General features: G+C 43.4%; 1 protein-coding gene across 1 annotated transcript in view; it reads left to right on the plus strand.

Annotated features, from left to right (window-relative positions):
* LOC115375623 (receptor-type tyrosine-protein phosphatase mu) overlaps positions 1-27,615 on the plus strand; it is a 153,688-nt gene that overhangs the window by 60,282 nt on the left and 65,791 nt on the right. Inside the window, exons 8-11 of the mRNA XM_030075087.1 lie at positions 13,109-13,417; positions 15,740-15,849; positions 20,955-21,156; positions 22,138-22,240. Coding sequence (XP_029930947.1) covers positions 13,109-13,417; positions 15,740-15,849; positions 20,955-21,156; positions 22,138-22,240 — 724 coding nt within the window. The remainder of the gene's footprint in view (positions 1-13,108; positions 13,418-15,739; positions 15,850-20,954; positions 21,157-22,137; positions 22,241-27,615) is intronic.

Below are 27,615 nucleotides of genomic sequence, written 5' to 3' on the forward strand. Positions count from 1 at the left end.
TCGTATTTGGGCGTTTGCATTGCTTCTTTACTGCGGCCATTACAGGCTCATACATGTACATAAACACTTTGAAATCACCAAATGATATTGTACAAATTGCCCTTCTCAGAACATTAACCAGCTAAATTCCCATGCTGTACCGGGATGGCAACTCGGAGAACAAAACAAACCTAGCCTCAGCATTTTCCCAAGCTAATGCTATTTGGTGTCCGGAGAAGTGCTGATGAAAATGGGATTTTTCTCCCCTCCTTAGCAAGGGTGTACACCCCAGCAACCCCCCCACCCCACTGTGAAGGTCGCGGGCTTATTCATTTTTAGTCTGGCTGATAGGGATGGATGGTGCTACCTGTTCAGCCTTCAGAGCCCGGCCTGGCTTCCGCGGGGGTCCTGCCCCTTGGCCACCCCGCCGGTCCCAGTCAGGGAGATTGATGGCCCCGGCTCCTGAAGTGTGTTTGAGGAAGCAGCTCTTGATCTTGTCCGGCTCTCTGCTGGTCGTTCCCAGTGACAGGCCGGGCCTCAGCAGAGCTCCTAATTGAACGGTTAAGACTCACAGGGCTGTGTGATACATCACTGTTGATACAGACAGGCCCAGAGACGCTCCCTCTCCCTCTCCCTTCCCACTGCACCGCTGTCTGAAGGCTCTAATGAAAATGTGTGGCCACTTTAGAGCGCTGTCTCTCACATAATTATTCATAGCCACGTCTTGGTCACTTCGCAAAACTGAGCAATGTTTCTGATGACAAAGGATGTTTTAATTTAATCTTTTGTAAAACGAGGAATGTATAATGCAAGGACGCTACCAAGTGAATTCAGATGCAGGAAGAAGAAAGGGCTAGCCTTGAATGTTTTTTTTTTTTCTTCCATGAAGCACTTTCATTACTTTGCTAGTGAACATCAAAAGAATGTCTCATCCAAGGAGCGATGATTGCTTTTTGGGGCTATTTGTGGGTCTCAAGGGCTTGCGGAATGAGTCAGCCATTGTGCTCCTGCGTGTCCTCATGTCTTTGGACCGTCAGTCGCATTTCACAACTTGTTAAGAGTCGTTGTTTTCCCCTTTTCCTACTGTCCAAAATTACTCGCTAAACATTTTGTTGAGCTGAGAGGAAAAAAGCAAAGGGTGACTGCGCTCTTCTTTCTTGTGCATTCGTGTGTGTGTGTGTGTGAGGCTGTTTACCACTCCAGCGTCCTCCACACTCGGTAAGTGCTACTTGACGGAGGCCACTGCATTATCAGGTGGTGCCCTAGGATCACAGTAGGGGGCAATGCATTTCAGGCAACACTATTGAAAGACCATCTCACACAGAGAAGCCATTTCCAGCCCATCATAGAAAGACAGATAATCTAGCCTTAAACAAGTATACACCTCTGCAGTCAAACTGGGGAACAGACCTGTGTGGAAATGAATTCGCAAATCATTTTCACATTCTGATTTGATCTGCTTGGAGTTTAGACAGCCACAGAAAAAGTATAAACAAAGACAGATGAGCATAATGTTATGTGACGGATTACTTATCTCACTCAGTTTGAGTTGTCCTGATGTGGAATAAACACCCCACACCCGCCAATCTGGTATTCCAAATAGGTTAAAACAAAGAAATAGGCCTAACCTAAAAAATATATATATTAAAAAATTGTATATTTGAACCATATCTGCATTTATAATGTCTTATACCACCTCTACCAAAGCAGAACTGTGCTCATTTCCAATGTGATGGCTAATTCAGGCTGCACAACCCTTTGTTCTCAAATGCAGCAGACACAATTTAATGTTACTGTCCAGGGTAGAAGAACATGGTGTCCTGCGTGCCTCCTCTCCACCCTCTGGCCCTCGCTGTCCCGTTTGCTGCGCAGCGATTTATAAATGGCGGCGCATGATGTCCGTGCTGGGTCCAAACACCTGCTCAGAGCCCAGTCTCTGCCAGCTCCACGTCTCCATCTATAAGTTGTCTCCATCTGCGCTCCGGCACCACGTGGGAGTAGTCTCATCTGTTTGTTTTACTTTGCCGTTCTGTTGCGCTGAGTGCTATTAAACACAGGGGAACCAGCGTTAATCAGGGATCAGCCCTCACTTAAACACTCGTTTAGAACTGTGGAGAGCGGGGAGGAGCTGTGCAATTACGTTCACCCACACCAAGGTCGGTATTTGCATTTAGCCTCCCGGTTTATTTGTGAAAGATCAAGCGTGGTTTGATGCAGGCGAGAACGAGGTCAGTGTCTGGAAACAGAGAAAGGTAGTAGTAGGTAAGTTCAAGAGCTGTATTCCTCATCCACATTAGACTTGTTTTGTACAACAAGTTGTTTATCTCAGTGACATCAGCCCAGAGATATAATAGCAACTTAAAGGTTAATGGCCTCAGGTTAAGCTCTTTCTCCAGCGAGCCCTCTTACTCCTTTAAAAGCAATACTTACTGTGATATATTTCCCGAGCTCTAGACATCATCTCTTTTCCACTCCAAATGATATCAAAACCAAATTTCTGAGATTGCAAACGAAGCATAGTCACGTAATCCATGGTGGAGATATGGGTGTCTGCAAAAGTTTTACTAGGCCTCAACCAGTAAACCATTAACAACCATTGCGTTGTAAATTAGTTCCTGTCGACATACATTTGAATATTGTTGATTTAACAATGTCTATGATGTTTGGTGAAAATGCAAACGTTGCAACAAGGAAAGAGGCAAAACACTGTAGCAAGATAGCTTTTTATCATTGGAACAATGTTGGAATTTGAAAATAAGAATAAAGAAAAATCATTGAAATAACCTCCAGGCAAATAGTCCATTATGTTGTCATTATATATTTCATCACTAATGACGCTGAGACAAATTATGCACCAGAATAAGATGCCAAGTAAGCAAGGCTTATTCTTCCAACGTGTAGATGAACAAGTCAGGCCTGTGGTTGCATCTGCAGATTGAAGTGTAAGGAATGAGTTCTGGCACAGCTCACAGTCCTTGAAAAATTTGTAAACTCTGGGAAGCTATGTAAAAATATTATTTCTGTTCATTTAATTTCTGGTCATTTAACGTGAAGAAAAAGTGCATTTTGTATCAAATGGGGACAATTTGACCCTGACAATTTAAACCCCCAGAAAATGATTATAATAAAAAATGTTACCCAAGTTTACCAAACGTGTACAGGACATTGAAAACATATCATCATTTTCATTTTATGTTTACCAGTAGTCCCCATCAAAATAGGATAAGTCATTAAATATCAAACAAAAAAACAATGTTAATCATGTATTTAGAGACGTTAAGTCAATTTGACCCCAACAATGATAGGAGGGTTAACAGAGAAACTATGGTTGGGAAAACCTAGAGGTGGAAAGTTATAGAAATTTGGCATTGTGGGCAGAATATGGGCCACATCGGCACAGCACCAGGCAATGAGGCCCATGTTGGTGCCATTTTCCTCAAAACCAGCCTTTTTTTCATTCCAGCTATCATTTGTTCTGAACCTTACAAATCAAGAATTAATGGTAAGGCTGATTTTGGTACGTTGATGTCATTCCTCTGTTTCTGCCACAGTTCAGCTGTCAAAGAGGGATGTAAAAAAGCAATCTAAAGTGTAAGACCTTTTCTGTGGCATGTTTTTAGCTTGTCAAGAAAACTGTCTGATAGACAAGAACTTAGACTTAATGACCTGTTAAAAAGGGACAGTTATATTTTATCCAAAAAAAAAAAAAAAAAAGCATAATGAGCTGCTGGCTCCAATATCAGGCTTTAACCTCTTTTAAACATCGTGCATTTCTAGAAGATGAATTGCTGCACAAAGGCCTTATCCTTATGACAGATTTTTTTTTTTTTTCCAAGGCTGAGATAGAGCACATCTGTACGTTTCTCCGCGTCTGAGGAAAAGGAAATTGTTTGCTGGGTTTGATACGTCTAATTAATGCCATTGTTGCCTTGAAGCATGAATAGAAAGCCACTTCACCTCACCATCTCAGATAACGCCGCTCTGGTCTGGCACCAACAATTGTTAGCAGTCACGTGTCCCTATAGGGTTTATATGTTGTCTGTGGCAAGGTGAATGAGGGGCTGTGGTTCGAAGCACATTGAATTTGTGTTCTTTTGTCAGCCATAGAAAACAAGGTAGATTGAGTTTGTGCTGTGCAGGAAGGTTATGGGAGCGCCACAATAAAACCCTGTTTATCACAGGGAGCTGGAAGCAGAATGGCGAATTGTGTTCTTCTCAAGGACACGTCTTCAAACAACTGCTGTTGAGAGAGAGAGAGAGAGAGAGAGAGAGAGAGAGAGAGAGAGAGAGAGCGACTCCACATTTATAGCTCTTTCATTATTATTATTTCCCACATCTCCATCACTCCATCTATCTATTCCCAAAACGCTACGGAATTGAGGTTCTCAGAACAGATGTGCACAAACGATACCCCGGTGACATCAACGTAAACTGAAAATCTTCTCTTGCTGTAGTGCTACCTCTTCAGCTCTCCACAAACAGTTATCATTCGCGGCTGTTTGTAACCTCAGCTCCGAAATCCCCGGGAGAACGCTAAACAGTGGTCGTTAAGTCATGCTCGGCAAGTTCCTTTTTTTCCCCTCCCGTTTTTTAAATTTGAAACGAAATGCTTTTCAAGGCCTTTAAATGTTGCTATTCTCCGCGTTTAATTATTCATGGTCTATCTGGTGTAATTTTTGTCACAGATTTTCTCCATCCTTTTGCTGAATTATAGATGTCCCATTCCCCTTGCCAGGCGTCCAGGAAGCACTCATTCAGTCTGGTTGTATAACTCTAAACTGAGGAGCGTTTTCTGCGTCTCCTCCTCGGCTAAAGGACAGGAGTGTCAGGGGCCCGCGATTTATCCCCGGTATTCACCCGTCCAGATAGCTACATCTTAGATCTCATATATCTCCTAAGTAGGTGGCTCAGAAAATGCAGCGACCATCTCACAAAGTCCGGCGCTTCACTTTGATTTACACTCCAGGTAACACCCTTAGCTTGAGTGCGACACACGCGGGCTTTTTTGGCGACAAATGACAAAGCTGCACGGGCCATCTGGGGAGCGGTGAAGATGAAGAATCACCTCGGTAACCTCCCACTGCTCTTGTAGAGATTGTGTCCCTGTCGGTAAATGAGGGCTCGCGTTCCTCCTGTTTGTCAGCCCCTAACCGCGGGCGTTTTCCCCCAAGAACCTGAACACAGGAAGCGGAGTCCAGAGTGGAGATTGGTGGGTGGGCATGTGTGTGTGTGTTTGTGTGTGTGTGTGTGTGTGAGTTGTGGGGGGGGGTCATTCCACCTGTCACTCTGACCCCAATCACCGCGCAGCATATTGGTGGAAACAAAATGAAAGATCGATTTTCCCAGTTCCACCTCCTCCACCTCTGCTCTCCTCTTCCCATCAACTGGCTGTCCATTTGTTTTCATCCGGATGGTGGACTGCCTCTTACCTTCACCTTTTGCCCCCAGAAGACACTCGCTCTGTGTGTTCTTTTAATCTTCCCAGTGGTGGCAGAGACAGCCCCACTACTGACGTTTTATTCATTATTATTCATTTATGTACATTATTTACGCATTATTTATTTATGTATATTACGTGCAGTAATTTATTAGATTTTTTTTTTTTTTTTTTTTTTTACACACAAATCAAATCAATCAAAGCATCCACACATGACACAGGTGTAGGAGAGAGAAAAATAGTATTAACCCTATAAAGCCTGAACTATGAAAGAATTGGCAGAAAATTCCAATTTTTTGAAATTGAACCCTTTATTTAGTCCTATAACAATATATATATATATATATATATATATATATATATAAAAATTTAAAAATATGTTATTACACGACCTTTCTGGTGTATGATATATGATATGTACTTGAAGTGCCAATGGTATGGTCCACGGTGAACAGGGGAAGTGTTCAAAGGTATACAACAGTATTTTGGTCAAGTATTGATTAAACTGAAAACGAAAAACGGAATTGAAAATGTGTATCATATATGATACAAATGGCTTTATAGGGTTAAAGACGAGCTTCCAGAAATGGAAGTATGACCCACAGTGCTTTCAGATTGCATTCCGTACCACAGTACTTGAGTAAATGTGTTTATTCTCCCTCCACCCTCTAAACAATGTCATCATGATGAATGTTCCGCACAGCCCCTTGTAGCAGTGTGGTTTAAACTACTGTGCTGCCCACTGTGTCACAAAAGATGATGAGAGTAAGTAATGCGCCAGCCATGATTAATTCATGAAATCGCTGGTTCCATGCGGATATGTATGGATTATCCGGTTGGATAGTGGATGAATCACTGATGGCTGGTATCGTGTGTTGCCGTGCCGCCCTGTGAAGGGAAAACACCCGTAACTACTTCTTGTGTGTTTTAAAGATGCACCATGTAAATTCAGGGTTGATTGAAGTGAGACTCTGAGAAAAAAAATAAATAAAAAAAAACAATACCTAGCCATGGAATAAGCACATAATTTATCAGTGTGTCAGTGCAGCCGTGAGAACCGTGCACATTCTCCCATCAAATGACACGCTGATTCGGCGGTTTTTGTAAATTGAGTCTAAAAGGTTCTCACTTCCACTGACCCTTGTAATAAAGGGAAACGATGCGTTGCCACTGGTGCCAGCCGGCCCCAGAACTCCTGTTGTCATCTGTCCCTGATTTGTTTGCATTTTTGCGACATCTGGATCATAAAATTCACCGTCCACGAGCGAAATGAATGCAGCATTCCCGCAGCCTTCCAGATCATTGAGATTTGAACTGTTGTTAGTGGAAGAATCAACATTTTGGAAATGAAATGTAATGTGGATTAGAAGTAGGACCTGACGCTCGTGTTTCATCTGTTGCCTTCACTCTCGGCAGCTCTCTTAGAAAAAAAAAAAAAAAATCTGTACTTGCAAAGATTAAAACAGCCTTCATTGTAATATTGACTGGGTGTAAGTTTGGGAACTCAGTCATGTCATGTAACTCAGGAGACACATTTACGAAACTGCTGTGGCGGAAAAATAAATTAGGATTCACCTGTGTGATGAGCAGGCCTGTTGTTTCACCGCAGCGTGCCGTCGCTCGATTCATATTTTGGACACGCCCTAAAATTTCTGAAATGATGTTCTCAGGGGAGCTGCACTCCCCCCTGGCTCACCCATCGTTTGCACATCTTGAAAATATCAGTTCCACTTTCACGTCTCACATTTGCTGCTCTTTGCTCTTGTGGGGCAGCGGCACTGTTGATCACGAGCAAAGACAAGCTCTGACCTGATAGTCTGAAGTTGTGCATCATCTCCGTCTATTAGTGGAGCCTTTCCCTCTCTCTCTCCTCTTTCTCTCTCGGCTCTCACCCATTCATCTCCACCCCTACAGCTTCGGGGGGTTCATCAGACATGGTGGCAGCCCGGCCCGGCCCGGCCCTGCCCGGCGCCGGCGCTCATTCGGCGCTTTCAATTCAGTCCGGCGCGCTGTAGGCCTCTCCGCCCCTTCATCCTCACCCATCATGGCAGTCTCATTAATCACAGGGGCCCATAAAGAAGGACTTGATAGAGTGAGGGGCAACAGCCACCATTCAATAAATCCTTCTGATTATCCACAGCTCTGGGGTATACGGGCAAGTGTATATGTGTGCCCTGCGTGTGTGGGCGTTCGTCCGTGACTTTGTAATGGGTATACAGGGTGGCGTTGTAACACACAGGTCCATGCGCAGAGCCTTAACGCGCCATCAGTCATACCATCGCGTGTGCATGTGTCAAACCCAAGGACTTGTTCGACTTGTTGCACCAGAATCATTAATAGGGATGAAAGGCCTTGCCACCCTATGCCCCCCCCTTTATATACACACACACACACACACATTGCCTCTGTCTCTTCCTCTCAACCCGCTCCCTCCTCCTCGCTCTTCCTCCGGAGGATTGCATAGAGGAGCACTCTAGGAGGGTGATGGAGCTTTGATTGTCGGTTATCAAAAGCTATCATTACGGCTCGCCTCTGCGCGATATGAAAATGATTTCATAAGTGTAAAACCCATGTCATTACCTCAATGGCCTCGGCGCTATCGCCAAGATGTAATAGAAAGAGGCAAACAAATGTGCTCGCCTCCCGGCCCGCCCCGGCTCAAACAGAACGGGGGTGAATATCGCACGGCAATAGAGAGATAAGTGACGGCAATACAAGGCCTCCCTCTCTAAGAACGGAGCACTTTACATGAAAACAGCCCTCCGACCGGGATCTAATGCTGCACTGTTGTCACGTTGTTGTGCTACTGTCTGCGAGGAAGGCATCTGCGAATGACAAGCCGGGCTGACAGTCCCATCCTGTAAAGCCAAGGCACGTCTCTTTTTTTTTTTTTTTCCCTCTTCTCCTAACAACAAAAGACACCCTCCTCCTCCTCCCCCCTCCTCAACCTGAGTGCTGTTTCATCCTGATTAGATAGCGGCTGAGCTTTCGGAGCCACGTTGAGCTGACGGGGTTTCTAATCACCAGGGAAGTATAGTCTTTTCCCCCCTCCTGGTGCTTTTGGCTGAGCGGGGAGATGGAAGTCTGTGCCAACGCCGGGCTTTTCTGCTCCTAATCGATGCGGATCTGATAAAGATTCCGGCTCTCCGAACGACTCGTGCGGCGTGCGGCTGGGCCCCGAGGAAGATCTGATAAGTGAATCATTCTTCTGTACGTGTAGCCGGCGAGATGCCGGGCGCCCCCCGACGCGTTCCGCTGTGCACGCACGTGGATGCTCCTCCACTCCCATAAGCCTGTAAATACACCCCTGCTCTGGAAAACACATATTTTTTACCCCGACACACACACACACACACACACTCCCACACACCACACACTTGTCTCTCAGTAAAGTGGCTGCGCTCCGGACATGCCCAATTTGTTTCCTTTCATCCAGGACTAATGTCTCTCTCTACCCAGGGGCTAAGTGCACCATTTGAAGCCCCCTCCAGGACAGGCGGCTGCAACACGAGGTTATTTGTTGCTTTTTTTTCATGTTTGGGGAAATAACGTTATCAATTTGGATGCAAAAAAGTTTGGAGGCAAATTAAACAGAAGGCAATAATGTGCTAATAATTTCCAAAACATTATTTAAATGTCAAGCCATAATGATAAAAAACCCACTAATAGTTTTATGTAAATGTCAAATTCAAATTATTCAATTACATTGGCAAGCGCGGGGCAGGTGATAATTTGTCCACTGCTTGGAATACCAATCTAGCTCTCACTTGAGCACATTCTCTGTGCCCTGGCATAAGATAGACCTCAGTAATTTCCTGCTCCAAGGGATGCTTTCATTGCCATTATTATAACTCTATTCCACTAGAAATATCTGCCATACTGGGGAGATATTACAGCCATATTTTTAGTACTTTCACCCCAGTGTAGCCTTCAGTGTTTGATAGCTTTTGTGAATTGTGTGGGGGGGAAAAAAATAATAAAAAAAGGTATTTCAAGAGATAGCCCTGTTAGTCCTTGTTGTGATTTGTGCTTGTGCTTATGATATTGAGCCTCTTACTGCTCAGTCAATAAAACTAACCTAGAAGTCACAGAGGACTGGAGTAATAGGCTCATCTCATCAGCTGTCATTCACAGGCTTATAGGCCTACTCGAAAATGGCCGCATAGCTTACCTTTACACACGGAAGGATTTATAAGGGATACCATCAGCCATTCACTGCAGCCCCCTTCATTTCAGATTAAGAGGGGTGACGGTGTTTTTTTTTTCTTCTTCTTCTTCCTCTTCCTTTCTTCAAAGTCAACCTTGACCCACTCCGCCAGGCTCTGAAATGCATGAGGCACCTTGTTGTCGATGCGAACAGATGATGTCATTCTGAGTCACAGGGTGCGAGTTGTGATTGGGCGTCCGCCACAGATCCTCACATTTTACTGCCTCCCTCAGACAGCTGGCGCTCGCGCTGCAGGGAGCCAATGGGGCAACAAACAATTAGCCTTTTCTCAACTAAACTCCAGGGAGAGGCTGTGGAATTGTCATAACGGGCTGTTTACCAAATGGCCGGTGCTCTTTAATGGTTAAAGCAGCTTCACTCTCTCACCGTTGGCATCCCGGCGATATAAAAACCGTGTAATGCGCACAGCAACTTGCCAGTACAAGACCAAAAAACCCACAAATTGCTGTTTAAATTTTTGTATGGCTAGATCATTGCCTCCTCTTATTTCATTTTCTCGTCTTCGTGGGGTATGGATTATTTCTCTGCACAATTACATTTTCCACAAGAGAACCTCATTCTTGCTGGCACCTTCCCATTGGTCAGAGAGAGAGAGTGCGGTGGACATTATCTCCGGCGCGCCACAAAGATGGGAGTGTGACATTCTCCTTGAACGCTCCAGAAATGAGACTTTCTCCCAGCCACTCGTGCACGTCTGCTTGAAATTCACACTTTAGTGCATTTGTCACTTTGAGAGCGTCTGGTTTAATTTGATTTCTGTGCCTGGCCACCCTGCAATTCTCTGTGCCTTTAGTGTAACCGTTGCTTACTGAGTGCGGCCAACAGATAGTTCCGCAAATAAAGGGGTTTAAACTTCTATTTTCTGGATGGCTTTCCCAAAACTGCAAGTGACTTAAAGAGGCCTATTTTTCCTCCATCAATTCCTCCTGTTTCTTTTACAGAATTTTTTTTTTGTCTAGTAAAACTGTTTAAATGGACAGCCTTTTTGTGAATCTCTCAGAGTAGCTTGCTAATGGGGTGGATTTACTTTACTCGTTGCCTGTTAGCACTTATGCTGAATATTGGGCTCAACATTCATTCTCTTTTAAGGTTTGTAGATGTGTTAGGCTCCGGTCTCTGGAAGCTCAGATCCAAGGATTAACATTTTTTCTTGATTTTCACCAATTGTTAGTGGGCAAACAGCGCTACAAGACCTTCTTTTTTCAATGATGGTGCGCCAGTTCAAAAGAGGTACTCATCCACAGCCTTACAAAAAGGCTTCTTAAAGAATATAAGGGCTTTTACATTGCGTTGATGATTGAAAGCCAATGGACAACTGGCAAGGATTTTTTTTTTTTTTTTTTTTTTTTGAAAGAGAATTGAATAACCACTTTCCTTCCTTGTGGAATTTTTTTTTTTTTTTTTTTTTTCCAGTTTCCAGTTACACTGTCTCATTCAAATTCCTCTGTGCATACTTCATGTATGCCACACATTGATATCCCTTCCACTATCTGTCTTCAATGGCCCTCTCCCTGACTCCTTAGGGCCCTCCTAATGCTATTTCATCTGCTGTATTAAAGCACAGGAGAGATCACATCCGTCATTTCTCTGTGAAATCTGAAAGTGTTCCATCTTTCATTCCACGAGCAGGCGCCTTTCTCCTCTGACTGTTTTCCCTCTCTTGCTCTCACTTACTTGTTCAAGCTTCAGTTGTGCCATGTGCCATGACCTAATTTCCCCGAAAACCACTGATTTTGGTGTAGCGGCTTTACCAGAGCGTTACACTTAATTTCATCTGATAGTGAATTGTGCCTGCAAGTTTTTTCTTTGAAAGGATTCTCAACTCTATTTTGCTCAATTTAACATCATCCTTCAGTGGATTTCCACTGGATAAAGGAGCAAAAAAAAAAAAAGAAAGAGAGAAAACATCTGTGAGCCATACACTTTCCACGTTAAAAAGCTTTCCAAGGTGCTTAGTTCTCTTCTCCTGGCCGACTGGGTTGTTTGTGGATTCTTCTTTGCCGGCCGCCTGTTTACTATGTCCATTGTACGGTCTGCAGAAATGAACAGCATGCCAGTGCCGGAGTCCAGTCTCCTCCCATGCACCTCCAGAATGTTAAACATGGCTGCCGTGGCTGCCTCCGAATTGCTGGACTGTGTCTCCCGGGGAATGGGGAAATTGAGCCCTGGCTGTTCCTAATAGGTGGTAAAGTGTTAAGTTCCAGAGAAATGGACTGCGAATTTAACCTGGAATGGAAATTGATCCCATTACCTCGTGCGCAGGCTGCTCTCCTCCCGTAGGAAAGGTGGAGGCGGTGGAGGTTGGAGGGGGGGTAGCAGAAAGAGATGGGGGGGAAACAGAGAGAGAGAGAGAGAGAGAGAGTGGGAAATAGAGATGGGGAATCCGAGGAAGAAGAAATGGACGGCGTGAAAGGAAATAGAGAAGCAGGAAGAGATGGAGAGACGGATGGCAGAGAAAAAGAGAGGGAAGGGAAATGCATGAGAGAAAAAGGCAAGGAGACACAGAGTGTATGTGATTAGAGGCGATAGGAATGGTGGTGGGGGTTGTGTCCCGCCTGGATGGACAGGCTGGCTGGCTCTGTATCAGTGTGGAGCTAATAGCCGGGCCACCACTGGGCGAGATGGAAGAGGGAGAGGAAAGGCAGAGGAGACGGCAGAAGGAGCAGTAGAGCGGCATGCTCTGAAGGGATGATACACCTCCTGCCGGGGGTTTCCACCAACAGGCCTGTGGCGTCTCGGTGTGTGTAGCTGCTGTGAGGCCAAGTTAGCAATGATGATTGCATGTGGCAAGCTTCAGTGTCAGACTGCTGCTTTGAAATTCTAAAATATTATCTGGATATATTAACAGCCAAGAGTGGAGGAAAAGTAGTTTACTTCCAAAAGGATGTATTGACGGGGTTTTTAAGGTCATGGAGAATCTGGTAATGGATTTTTCATGAGCCCTAGAAACCTTGTCGATGCATTCTATAGACCTTTGTATAAAATAGACTTCAATATACTTTCCTGCTCCAAGGCATGGTCTTAGTCATTATAGCTGTATTGAAATTATCACTACTCTGTTTGTAGGTTTCATATGGCCATGTGTCTGATGTCAAACTTAGAAGTCTACCTTAGTACCTCCAACTTCAATTATTACTATTATTCAAATTGAAAAAATGGTCACATTTGAACATGCAGCCTGGCAAATATTGGTAATGGGAGAGGTGCTTATGCCATGGAAAAGCCACAGGAAAAAAAAAATGAATTTGCTTAGTAGAAATTGTTGAAACCCTGTGTTGAATAAATTAGCAAAAAAAAAAAAAAATCTATTATCGTTTCTCATTCCAGTTGGCTTTCACTGGACGTTGTTCCACAGACACCGGCTCGGTTTATTAAAACAACCTTGCACTATGTACCATTCTGTGTGTTCTAACCGATGATGATTATGCATGCTCACGCTCCTCCGTCTCCGCTCGTCCCGCCAGAGCCCATGCACGGCCCGCGGAGGCTGGAAGTGGTGGACATCCAGTCCAAGCAGGTGACGGTGCGCTGGGAGCCTCTGGGCTACAACGTCACTCGCTGCCACAGCTACAACCTGACCGTGCAGTACCGCTCCAGGGTGGCCGGCAAGGAGGAGACCCGCGAGGAGGTGTGCTACGACACCCAGAGCCGCGACCCCCAGCACACCATCCACAACCTGACGCCCTACACCAACCTCAGCGTCAAGCTGGTGCTACGCAACCCTGAGGGGGTCAAAGAGAGCACAGAGCTGGAGGTCCAGACCGATGAGGATGGTAAGCATCAGACAGTGTTAGGGACATTGTGGGGGGAAAGAAAATTATGGAGCCCAGGGGGTGGGGGCTGGTAATATTCCAAGAACAAACTCAGATATTCTCTAAGTGGTAAATTTATGAGAAAAAACATGAAAATTCTGCGATCATAAAGTCACAAATTTATGAGAAAACAACTCTGAAGAACAGTTTACATGTTTATGAATTGTGTATAAACACTAAGTAATAATAGTCTATACTAAAGTAAGGTGACCAGAATTTTGGGAGCAAATCCATGGACATTTGTGATTTGAGATTCCAGATTCCTGTTAGAATTACAGCACATGCCCCCCTAAATGCTTGTGAAAGCCTTTCAAAAAGCTTTAAAAACACAAGAATTCTGACTTCACTGACTTGATGTTCTCAGTTGTTGTTTTTTTTTGTTGTTGTTGTTTGAGGCTTTTTTGCAGTTGCGGTTATTATGATGATTTTTTTTTTTTTTTTTTTTCTGTTTTTCTGGTGATCTTCTAATTTTTTGCTAATGTTAAGGTAATTTTTGCTCATTTGCTGAGCGCCTTTTTCCTCATGTTTTTGAACAAAATCGGGTTAATTTATTTGATGTCGACCCAGCATCTGCAAACACAGAATCTGTCTTCTGCTTTTGTGGTTACAAAGAAAAAGGAAAACACAAGCACCTAAAGCGACGCTCCCTCATTTACAAGCAGGAGCGAATTCTTTTGGTGTTGAGATAAAAACTACAAATCACAACAGGACCCCTGGTAATACCACATGTGTTATTTTACCAGACGAACTGCTTTTTAAAAACAGGGGAGAGTGTGATCGGTCACCTGTTGCAGAGGCAGATCAGGTCGCCCGCTCCCTCACAAACAAGCAGCATTCAGCTGATGCCTGGTTGTTAATTTCCCACCCTGATAATAGACTCCTTGCACTGAGGCGGAGGTTGGATCATCCAAATATTTTTTTTTTTCAGGAGAGCAGAGGAGTCAGAAAGCAATCCTCTGTTTCCCATAGTTGTTTCACCTCCTTCAAAGATGAAAGAGCTACTGCATTGCCTCAGCAGACACAGGAAATGAACTCCACAGAAGTCTCAAGGAACCCTGGCCGCCAGATAACAAACAGGCTCAGCTGACGAAAAGAGAGTCTTGTCATGTCTGGCTCAGATATTTCTGGATGGGAACTTGAAAGAGGCAACTGTTTTCTCTGTATCTGACTGCCGTGTGCGATTGTGCGCGAGTGTGTACGTGTGTATTCATACGTCTGCGAATCTATGTGTATTTAGGGTCCCATGGGAGCGAGTGTGCAGACAGGGCGTAGCTGTACAGTAGTTGTATTCTTTAAGATAAATCCTTTTGTAGGAACGAGAGATCTCCATATCATTCTGTTTCACTTACACAATGAAGGCGGCTCACATGAGGGGTTAAAGGACCAGATCTCTTTGGCAGCATTTCAATGCAAGTAAACATCGCACAGAGACTGAGATTCGCGCTCGCTCCCATGGGGTTGTCAGTTCATCACAGCCACTTTGTTTGCAATACATTTTTATCTACGAGCCAAGCGCTGCGTTTTGCTCCAAAAACCGATGGAGCACAGTGCGTGTTTTGAGTAAGTTGAGATAATCTCACGGATTCATGCTAAGATTCGCTTTACATCGGCTCACAGGCATTTGTTTTGGCCGGTGGAAAACACAGATTGACTGATGGTTATGAGCCTGTCAGGGTGAAGTGGTGGGCAGAGGAAACCACCAAAGAGAACAATGCACAAGGAAGCCCGCTCATAAAACTTTTACTGGTATCATTTTAACTTGAAAAACATTCTTATAGTCGGAAATTCGCCAATAATTGTGGACCAATGGGTGTTTTTTTGGGTATAGAAAAAAAAAAACAACCTTTTGGTGCCACTTTCTAATAAGACTATCTTTGTAAAAGGCGTATGAATGGCTTATAATTAGATTATTAATTAGGTTGTAAGCAGCTTCTAAACAATTAGAAATAAGTTATAACATAGTTTTCATACATTGATGCAGGCTCATTATTTGGCAAGATGCTGCACTGTCTTGCTAGTTGCTTAGCTTACTTTACTTGATCTTGCCAAATAGTGAGCCTGCATTGATGTATGAAAACAGTATTATAACTTGTTTTCAATTGTTTATTAATGATTTATAGCGTTTACATACTAATTAATAACCTAATTATGACCCGTTCATAACCGCTTTATAAGAGTAGTCTTATTTTTAAGTGCTACCAACCTTTTTATCTAAACTGAAAACTACTGGCCATCAGCAGCAGCACCAATGTGTCTGATGTGTTGTGCTGTCATTTCCCACAGTTCCAGGTGCTGTTCCTCTGGAGTCCATCCAGGGCAGCGCATACGAGGAGAAGATCATCCTAAAGTGGAGAGAGCCAGCACAGACCTATGGAATCATCACTCAGTACGAGGTATATAAGGGACACAGTTACCAGAAGGGCCCAGTATTAGAGATGCTGATCAGCCTTTAGGGTAGCAAACACTCCAGTATCAAGCTGTTTTTTTTTTTTTTTATTCCTTTAGCTCCTTGTGGCAGTGTGCTCTATCGCTTGTATCAATATTTTGCAAGTTTTAAAGGTACAATGAAATTTTAAAAAAAATTCTTTCAACTCGTTAGCTAATTTTCTATGCATATTCACCCATTTAACAATAATGGCCAAAGAATTTACATGCTCAACTGGGAGGCGTGAACAAAAATAAAACAAAACTTTCAACCAATAAAAACATCACATTTTTCAACAGTTATGGCCCCCCATCAAATACCACAGCCTTTTGGTCCTATCTAGATGGTAACCCTAGATTTTTAAAATCCATGCATATCTCGGTTCGAACTCTTACTAGTACAGGTACAGAAGGGTTAACCCTTTATAGGGCAAGTGACTATTTTTGGTAATTTCAGAAATTTTACATATCACGCCCATCCCCTGTCTCAGTTAGTTCAATAATCATTTGGTCTTCACCTAGCCAATCAGCAAAGATCGCTCTACATCCCAGGTCACATGATTGTGGCATTTGACCAATCTCAATGGCTTTGATTTTCTATTACAAAATGAAAATTTTAGAAAAATTTTATAGAAGTAATAAAGTCCTGTCATGTTCTCTAATAACAGTCTAGGGTTATTTTTTTGAATTTCAAAGTATTTCAATGAGTGCCCTATAAAGGGTTAAGGTTAAGGTTAAGGTTAAGGGTTGGGTTAAGGTTTAAGGGTTAGGGTCACACGCCAGCTTTTTGTCTCCAAATTTTATTCCTTCAGTCCTTTAGTGGTGGAAAAATGGAAAGCTGTTATCAGTATCTCCTCCACTTGCCAGGCTGAACTATTGTTCATGAAACAAAATCAAATTGGTATGGAAATGGGAGAGCGAAGAAATCTGATCTGCTGTTCATGGCCAAACACTGTGAAAAGTTCAGCCGTTCAGCCAATTTTTCTCAGCCAACTTGTTGGACATTCACACATCAGTTGAGTCTCCTCCTTGTTGATTGGGTTGCTCGCAGTGTGAGCGCAGGGTCAGACCGTCGGGGGAGTTTTGATGAGAGAGAATCCACCGCATGCTATTGTTACCCTCTGTCCTTCGACACATGTAGGACCTCTAATGAAAATCCGCGAAGCACGCTCCGAACATGATTCAGCAGCGAGCAAATGTTGACACAAGGATCCACGAAGCTCGGCCGGGTCTGCGAGCTGTATTGAGTCTTGAATAATAGAAACAGTCTCCGCCGCGCACACACAATATATGTGCACATCCATTTCAACCAGATTAAGGTGGAAGTAATCCCCCAACCTTTCTCACAGATTGATTCTCCTCTGTTGATTCTCCCTCTTGTCGCCATTTACTCACGCTTGGTATTTTTGACTAGGTTAGCAATCATTGACAGGGCTGTTTCTCATATGAGGAGGGCAGATTGAATAGTAAGAGCAATACAATCAGGCCAGCCATAAAGGTTGCTCCATCTCCTGCCACGCCATCAGGTGAATGAAATATGAAATCGAGGTTCTCTCAGCAACACGGAGACGTTTCAATCATAGCGGGGAAGAAGACCCTTCCTTCAGCGGTGTCAGAATCATAACGAGCCTGTATTTATTCATCTGTGTGTGGCGTGGCGATGTTTCCCGTGCACAGCTGCGGCGCTTCGAGCTGCTGGCGAAGCACGGGAGAAAAATGTCCATAAAAAAAAAAAAAAAAACTGCACACTTAATCATTCTCAGTCCGACATGTTTCAGCTGTTTATCTTTTAAATATTTCATGATACAAGTAAAACCAATCGGAACGAGCATCCTGTCTTGCATTGCCGCTCCGTCGGGTTCACCCATATTCATTTTGAACCAAACTTTCGACTTCATCACATCTGCACTCCGGGCAGTTATATGCATGTGCTGCAGCAATTACCTCACTCATTCACTCTGTGGAAAAAAAAGTGAAGAGTACAGTAATGTGTCTTATTAAAATAACCAATGGACATCTCCAAAGATCCTTGTATCCCCTTATTTCAATATAAGCCGTCATTATAGGTTTTCCACCGTTGCTCAAAATCATAACTGTTATTTAAGAGTGAGGCAGAGTAATATTATTCAGCTCACCTTATCAGTATGTCTACTACTGCAGGGTGACAGAGGGGGAGAAGGTAGCAAGCCGGCAGCTTGCTCCGGGTGTCTTCCTCTCACACCTCCACCGTCTAAGTCTGTGGTTCAGGAAAGCAAGCCGAAATGTATTCTGTCGGTATTCCCCAGAAGTTGCTTCCTTTAAGTCAGGACCTCGCTTTGATTTGACACTATCAAAGAGCTCAAAGTGAAATGCGTCTGACAAGCCCTGATATCAAAAGAGATTTCAGCTCCATTCCTTTCTGACCAAGATCTGTGACTGTGTCATTTCACTGGCAACTCTTAAGACAGGTCTGAGCCAACTTCTGTTTAAAGAACACACCTGATCCATTTAATCAGTTTTCATCAGCCATATTCAGCAATATGAAAGAACTGTGCAGTCAATCAATCAAAACTATAAGGGCTGCGCTGTGTTTATATCACTGGGACTGTGACCCGTGGCAAGTGATCATAGCACATGTAAATAATATGGGGAAAAACAGTGACATTTTCTTAAAATCATACGCACTAGAATAATAGGGGATTTTTGAGACTGAAAACAATTTTAGACAGGGAAATTTCACAAATTACTAATATGGCAGCCAATAAAGTGAATTTTTGAGCTGGAATGAAAATAGACCTTTTCTATGTGGATTGTGCTCTGATTTTGCACCGATATGACTATGCTCAGCAACACAGAGGGCAGCTTTCTTAAATAAATAACTTTATTAAAGGATATTGAGCATTATTATACATTGTCAACCAACTCTAGAAATGAACACTGGGAAAATAATAAATAAATAAAAAGCTAAATAAAAATATCTTCAATATCAGTCCATTGCTGACCATAAAAAATGCTCTCACTACAATGAAATGGGGGCTAACATCATCACACATGAATCAAATGTGGCTCATTGAATCCACAAGAGTCTCAGCTTTCCAGTCAAACCCAATTTATGCAACTCCACGACTGTTTAGGCCCCAGTCTGCAGAAATACACCATTTTAAATTAGGCGAAAATAAGTAACACATTTGTACTGCATGTAAAATCCTGCATGGTTATTGCCCCAAACTGTGTGGGATTAGCATAAGGTGGGCATGTCTGCAAAGGGGAGACCTGCAGGTGTCCGCAGAACCCATTTTCATTCAGATGTCTTGAGGTTAGAGGTCAAGGGAATGGCCATACTATTTAACTTTGGAGCATACTCAGCCTCCTTGCAGACCTCCTAACATGACACGCCCGGTACCAATGGATTCCTTAGGTCGCTACAAATCAGCTACAGATGTTTTTATAACAGCGCATATCAATCAACATATGCCAGTGTTGCTATGATACTGATATATCTGTGATAGGCCAACATCAGCCGATAATATCTAATACTAACAGACTAATAGGAACCATCAGTTAATGCTTGTTTCCCTAAAAAGTGCTATCTTTACATAATTCACCAGTTTGAAACCACTTTGTATGATATGTAGCCACTATGCATTTATATTATGAAGATGTATTCAGTCTAAAAAGGAAAGTTTAGGTGGGTTTATGCTCCACTCCATCCCTGGTTTCTATAATTTATCCTTGTGTGTGTGTGTGTGTCTGTGTGTGTCTGTGTATTTTTTATTTATTTATTTATTTATTTATTTTTGGACAAGAAAGTGTGCATTTACAGCAGTCACCAGCTGCCTTCTTCTTTCACTATTAATTATTTTTCTTTCCAATTAATTTAACAGGTGAAGGTACTGGAGAGATCAGCTATTGATAGAATTTCTCTCTCTCTCTCTCTCTCTCTCTCTCTCTCTCTCTCTCTCTCTCTCTCTCTCTCTCTCTCTCTAAATACACACACACACACACAGGTGCACACACACACACACACACACACACATACATATACATGTACATATACATACATATGTACATACATACATAGATTTTTTTTTTTGCCCAAATCCTTACTCATGATGCTTCATGTTGTAATTCTGAGGTATCTACCCTCATATAGAAAAATGTAAACTGAAATGAGTGAAAATGCTTAATCTGTCAGCTCGATTTATAATTACAAAGCGAACCCAAATTCATTTGCACAATTAATCTCTTATTATTTTTCCCGTCAGTTCCATTATAATTTTAAAAACTTGTCCATGTGCCCAGTGTTGACAAGTCATTTCAAATTCCCTTCCCTGAAATGTTATGATATAGGATTTGGCATCACGGACTCATTTCACAGACAAAGACTAAATGAGAAGGCTTCGAAGCATTTCAAAACTTGATGGACACAAATTATGCAGCACTCCAAACTCCCTTTGTGTTGCTTAATTGGAATTATAATGGAGGCTTTCTGTTACGAGCAGAGGCATTCCCTTAAAGTGGGACTTTATAGATATTCAAAAATGGATATTAGCAAAAACACTCACCTTAATGCTTCCCTCCAGAGCTCCTGTGTTTATTAATGGGGAAGGAATAGATTAACTGTTTTTTTCTTCCCCTCCTCGTAAAACCACAAGCTTGCATTATGTTGTGTGAAAAATAAGCACATTTTTTTTCTCTGTTTTTCCTTTTTTTTTTTTTTTTTTTTTTTTTTAATCCTGCATATTCTAAGCTTAACAGAGTTTGGCCTCTCTTCATAGCCCTCTTGTATCTCACACATCTTGGAGACGCCAACATAAAGCCTTGTTGAGGTGTACTCAGCAGCTCGCGCATTAAGTAGCACAGCATAAGACTGCACCGTGTTAAAGATGGCTCGATGGTGTTTTGGCTTTATTGGGTTGCTCACAAGGGAGAGAGACATGAAACCTGACACGGAGAGAGAGCGCGGCAAATGCTATGCGCTTTCGCTCGCCGAGCGACATAGACGCCCCAGCACGAAACCTATGAATGCAAATCCCCCTGCTGAGCGCGGAGCACCGGAGGCCACTAACAGAATATTGATTTCCTCCCATCCCAGATCTCCTACAAGGCAGTGAGCTCCTTTGACCCCGAGCTGGACCTCTCCAACCAGAGTGGGAAGGTGCTGAAGCTGGGCAACGAGACCACCCACATGTTCACAGGCCTCTACCCGGGCTCTACCTACTCGTTCACCCTGCGCGCCAGCACAGCCAAGGGCTACGGCCCCCCTGTCATCACCCAGTTCACCACCAAGATTTCAGGTCAGCGTGGTCAGCAGCACTGCCGGTGTGGCTGTACGGATGGTGTCTGATTAATAGCGTGCCTCCTACCTCGGCTGCAGTTCTCCATGTATTAATATGTGAGCCGCAAATATGAGTGCTTTATCATCCAGACCTGGGTCAGTTAGCACCGGCACATAATTCCCGGTATTTGTCGTAGCCTGCACGGAGATTTTAGGGGTTTTATGTATTAGACTAATTTGGATGGTGTTGATTTTCAAATACTTACTTATAATCGTCTCAACTCGGTGGAACTCATTATTTTGTCCGAAATAATGAGCCACTGCAACCAATGCAAAGTTGTCCAAATGCTGTTTTACCCTGTAGCAGCTTACACGCTTTATATCCTGCATTCTTAAACCGGATAGGAGTTTCGGTGAATCCACTTTGGTGATATTTGATCACTGTATTGTAGTTTTCGCCAAATAGTCAAACCAGTCAAACACATGTTCCCACTGTGCTTGCACTTCCCATAAACCATGGCGAGCTGCACTGAATAGAAAAAAAAAAATAATTAATTAAAAAATAAATAAAAATGGAATTGATTTTTATTATAACCAAAAGGCTACTCAGCAATTTTCTCTGCATTTTATTCTAATGTATGTACGCTACTTTGAAGACTTTTTTTTTTTTCCAGGCAGATTTGATTATTTATTCATAGTAAAGTATTGTAGCTGTGGTATTATTGCTGCGCAGCTCTATCAGGGCAAAAGGCAGTGAGTGCTCAGAGTCCATACACAGTGTAAAAGCAGAAATTTGCCTAGTTAAATGTTTAAAATGTGTTTGTTTGTTGACTTGCTGTAGTGAGAGGTCATTCTGCATGCTCTTATCGCCCTCTGACCTGACAGCGAGCAAGAAAAAGGACTAAATCATGTTTCGGACGCAAACTGGAATTTTTTTTATTTTTGCTGAGCAGTGTAGTGAAACACATTCCCTTTTGCTTTTTTTTTTTTTTCTATCCAGCTCCCTCCATGCCTGCGTACGACCAGGAGACTTCGCTCAACCAGACAGACAGCACAGTCACTGTCCTGCTTAAGCCTGCCCAAAGCAGGGGCGCACCTGTCAGGTAGGCTTTAACATGAAAGACATACAGTACACACACACACACACACATTCATATGCAGACACACACACACAGCACAAACAACAAAGCAGCCCATTAAAACACTGGGAGCCAGCATCAATAGCCAGCAATTATCAAAGAGTGGGTCTTTATCAATACCCTTACACAAAGTTGCCAGCGATTTCAGTACCTTACTGTACATATCTCATTTTCTGAACTTTATTTGTTTGTGTATTTTGATCGTGTGAAAAAGAAGCGCCGCCTTTGAAGATGAGAACAAAGCCTGCTGGAGCCGGGGCTAGCTTCGGGATCTCTCGCCTTTACTTGTCTTTCATGTGCCGGGCTGCTCACCCCGAGCCACCACGGGATTCTGGGGAACTGAGGAGTCTTCTGCCCGCTTGATGGTGCATTTATTAGTCATTATTAGGAAAGCTGTACAACTGCTCTGCTTAAACGCCAAATCGTTGGATACAAGTCAATGTTTCGGTTCACCCCGAGCCACCGCAGGCCGCTGGGAAACACAAGAACTCGGCTTTCTTGATCATTCGCTTTTTCTAGTCAGTGTTTGCCGAGTTCCAGCACTGTTCAGCTTGTGCCCTGTTAAGCCCTTAGATGTGTATAAAGTTTTGGGGGTGAGCTGCCTTCATTTAGAGGAAAACGAACAAATCCTTTGACGTCTTCAGTTTTCTTCCGCGAGCACCAAAGGCTTTTCTTTTTATCTATGTTTTATGGCACCCAAAGTATGTTGCGCCCTCAGGCTTTTGCATGATGTGTGTGATTATTGTTTAAAAATGAAATGGCCTCGATTTGAAACACGTCACAGCGGCTCAGATGATTGATAGCGGCGCATTAACATTATAGCAAGTGCACTAATAGGAAACTAAGGCCATACCTGTGCTTTGTTGACAAGACGAGCTCATTGATGTTGTAGGGATATTGAATGAAAAGCTTCAAGTGACAGTTTCTTTGAAAAATATAATGTATTGAGCGTTTCTTCATGTTTTTTTCCACAATGTGTGAGTCTGTTTAATGAGATGTGCAGTGTTAATGCCAATGCTCCTTGGGCTATAGCAGTATGCACCTTCCACAAGAGAGACCCTGGGAGAGTGGGTTGACTTGTTCATCCGGGGAGGGATAAACACTGGTGCTCGCTGTAAAACTCAATTTTACACTATCAACTCATCTGAGTCCTTTAAAGATTACAGCCTGGAGATCTTTAGTCAGGCTTGTCAGCTCATGTTTACCGTATTTGCAGCTGCCTAGATTAATGCCCCAGTGCCAAACGAAGAGGCCTGAGCAAAAAAGACAGAGTGATCTGTTTTTAATCTTCTCCCAGGTACAATTCACGAGGCCTTACTGAGTCTGCCATTCTTTCACTGGGCTAATTACAAAGAGCTAATTATAATTAACATAGCGCCGTGAATCAGAGCTGCCATTAATTAGCATGCTGGGTCCCTCTTTTGTTTACTGTTGGAAGGCATGCTCACCCCGCGACGGGATGAAAGACTGAGATTCATCTTTGCAGATATAAACTTCACTTTGAGCCCCACTTCATTCTGTGTGACTGATCTGGGACGAAACTGCGTGCCGATGCTTTACAACATAATCCTAAATGTGGCTATTGTCATCTAATTAGCTTTACACGGCGATACAAAAAAAATATCACTCAGTCGGTTTTAGGGTGCTTGTTAATCAAGCAGTGAGATGTGCTTTAATATGGAAATGTGGTATTTTGAAGATCATATATGTGTAGCCAGTCTCTTAAAATAATCCATTACAACAATTCATAACCATTCATCAGTGCAATTCCGCACCTGGCACAGCTACACCTCAGAAGTAGTTGAGTCATCCTTTGATCACAGCAAAGCTGCCTTGCACTCAAACTTTGGGGGTTTTCAGGTACACATTTCTTTTTCCACCTCCTCGCTCCTTTCAAATCTCTCAGGACATGGAGGCCAGCGCTCTGCCTTCATGTACGCAGCCGATGTCTCCGAAATGTGAATTGCAAAAGAAAGAGGGTGGTGGAGGGCAGCAAACAGGAGAGATTATGATGCAGGCCCGAGATGAGATACTAGCAGGCTTTTGAAGGTGTTTTCCACCTGCACCTCAAATGACACATGAAGCCTTTGAAACTTAAAGGTGAGTGTAAAGTAACTCCCATTCGCAGGGGTTGAATCATTGAGTCTGGTGGGATCTGCCGTCTGGCCAATAACGATAAATTTAGGCATCTGAATTTCCCAGGCTGAAAACACAACAACATCTCTAATCTCTTTCGCGGTTGAGGTTTGTGATGTATGACTAAGTGGCATTTCCACTGTAGGGACATACTGTATGATGAGTTCGCCAAAATGCCTAATCTATTTAAAAAAAAAAAAAAAAAAAAAAAAAAAAAAATAGTACTTGATGTTCATCGTTCAACATCTTTGATACAGACAGTCATCAAGGGTCTCCTGTAAAAAGGACCCTAATTTTGGGCTTGATTGTTGGAGTGGTGGATATCTCATTTTGAATTGGAACTTCCCCCCCCCCCCCCATGAGATCTGTTTTAAAGTCCTGATGAAATAGGACATTTGACAAGTGAGGAACATCGATTCACAGTGCTACAGAGGAGAGGAACACAGCAGCTTGGAGCCTGATTTGATAACGCAATCTTGCACACTGATTGGGTTTGGGAGGGTAATATAGCTCCAGACGTTTGAATTTCAAATAGCAGATGTTTTGCTGTAATACAGGAAGGTGGGGAGGGTGGGGGGGGGGGGGGGGGGGGGGGGGGCGTGCTGGCAGGATGGGGGGGGGGGCTCACAGGGGAACATCAAACGATAGCATCGGTTCATGAAAGAGGCAAGACGCGATAGACCACAAATGTCAGTTTCGCTTCAGCATGCTCCAAGGCAGTCATATATTAGATATATCGAGCTAGACCTTGTCACTGCTGAAGGAGGCAGTCAATTTCTCATATTTGTGTAATTGCTAATCTGTATAACATTTCCAACTTGGATTTGGCTACTAATCTCTGGGGACGACACGTAGCCGGGAACAATTTTTACCAGAGGGGACACTGTTCCTTTAAGAGGATTAGTGATCTGTCTATCAGTCATGTCGTGTTAAACTAATGTTTGCAATGGCCCCTCATCAGGGCCAGAAGACGCCTCCTCACTTCGTAGCATCAAAATAAATGTTTACATGCCTCTGTGGAAATAAATGATTCGGGATGCTTTCCTTATCATTCACACCACTAAATCAGCCCTTTTCTCTTGCCTGCCATAACCTTTGCCTTAAGCAAGCTCGCACGCATGCACATAAACAGAAAAAGCAATGAAATGCATCAGCATCCGGCCTTGTAGGTAGCATATTGAGGAAAGTGAGTTCTGCTGTAGTTTCTACCCTGTAGCGTCAGATTATCTTTACCCAGCCATGGCCTGAAATCAGTTAAGTGATTTTCTACAGTCCCAAAATAAGCACTAACTTTCTTTGATCACGGCATAGCAGACACTAATAGCTGTACATAAACGTGACACATCTCAATGCGTTTTACGATTTAATGGTAAATGTAATCTACGGCACCGTCTAATTTGTTTGCTTTAATGGTTTATGGACACCAGGGAAAGATAAAGAGTGAGGAGACGGGGGCACAGAGCGAGGATGCTGGGTCAGGAGAAGTGCTTTACTTACAACCCCTCTTAAATCAGACAGATATAGAGCCACCATACCCCCGCACACCAGTTCAATAACGTGGGTGAGCGGCTAGGTGGACCGATTAGCATTAAAGAGAGCGAGAGAGAAAGCGAGCGAGCGAGCGAGAGAGATTGGGAGGGAGAGAGAACGCGCTGATTGAAATGCTCCCCATACCTCTTCCTTCATCTGCTCAAACAGCCCGAGGTTCTTCCCCTATCAGCCCACATGAAAAATAAATCTGAGTTTCAGGTCAAAATCCAGTCGATTCCAAGTCAATCCGCCATAATTGGTTGGCGTCACATGGCGGCCGGGCTGAAATCTATCGGGCAGCTAGGCTGGAGGAGGCCTAATTGGTGTCAGCTCAGGTTGCGGCGCTACTGGAGGAATACAGGTCTGCCCCGCTGGCCCCTCCGGTGGACCACTTTTAACAGCTTATTCCATTCTTCTCCTACGCTCCTTCCCGCCGCTGCTCGCCCGGCGTCTCCATCCGAGCTCCGGCTCAGGGAGAGATGTGGAGGATTTCGGCGTTTTTTTCGGAATTAACTGCAATTACCGATGTTTGACAGAGGCACATGCCATGAGCAGTGGGATTCCCCTCCTGAGCCCTTCTTTTAAGCCGATATGTGTGTCTTTTGTGAAGGTTGGTGGGCCGTTACCACGACTAATAACTAACACTGAGCTGCTCCTGTTCATCATCGCCCCACCTAGCACCATCGCTACCCACGGCTCCCAACATTACTCATGCAACGAGCTCCGCCACATATATTCATTGCTATATACAGATGAATTATCGCCATTAAAGTGAAATGGAAATTGCTTGCGATGCTCCGGTTGGTAGCAGATCGAATGCAACACCAACTTAGTTTTTTTTTTTTTTTTTTTTTTTTTTGGCTCTCCGATGAAAGATGGGTGTTGTTGCGATCATGTCGTTGTTGTTCATCTGTTGTTTCTTTTTTTTTTTGTTACTCATTCATGTCATGCTAAATCAAGCATGTGACTAAATGACTCCGGTCTGTCAAAATGAGTCATAATGTAAATTGTGAACTCAGCATGAGGTGACAAGGTGTCAGCTGCTCAAAGGCACATTAACATGACAGCAATAATTACACAAAAATAATAATGTCAATTTCCACGAGTCGACATCGAGCCCATCAGTACGCTTTGCATTGCATGGAAATGAGATATTTTTGCGGGAATGGTCCTCTTTAATATCCGTTTCATACGCCGACTTAGAGCTGTAACTGGTAAAAGTGCATATCATCGTTTCTAGCACTCACAAAATGGCAACAAAACATTTTTGTTGGATTGCAAATGCATTGTGAGACAGGTTGTGTTACTTGGCGCGGCGAATATTGTTTGGGAGAGGAGCAGTATTTCAAATTTCCACATTACAGGAGTGCCTCAGCCGCGGAGCCTCGTAGCCTTTGGCACTTGGTATTTTGCCTGAGGAAAGGAAACCAGTCCTATTCATACTGTGTCTATCATTAAGTCATGGCACAACCACATCATCATATCATAAGGAGCCACCCAGGGGAGGCAGCTTTTTTTTCCCTCCCTATTTCACTATCTGCAGATTGATTTGGAATATCAAGTACCAATATGGGTGAGCTATAAAGAGTGAACACAGACACAACAAAGCAGGAAGTAGCTGATTGAAAGTTCTGTTACCCAGCTGTACTTGGGCCTAGTTTATTGCAGCCATA

The sequence above is a fragment of the Myripristis murdjan genome, chromosome 17, assembly GCF_902150065.1.
Source record: "Myripristis murdjan chromosome 17, fMyrMur1.1, whole genome shotgun sequence".
In the NCBI taxonomy this organism is placed as follows: Eukaryota; Metazoa; Chordata; class Actinopteri; order Holocentriformes; family Holocentridae; genus Myripristis; species Myripristis murdjan.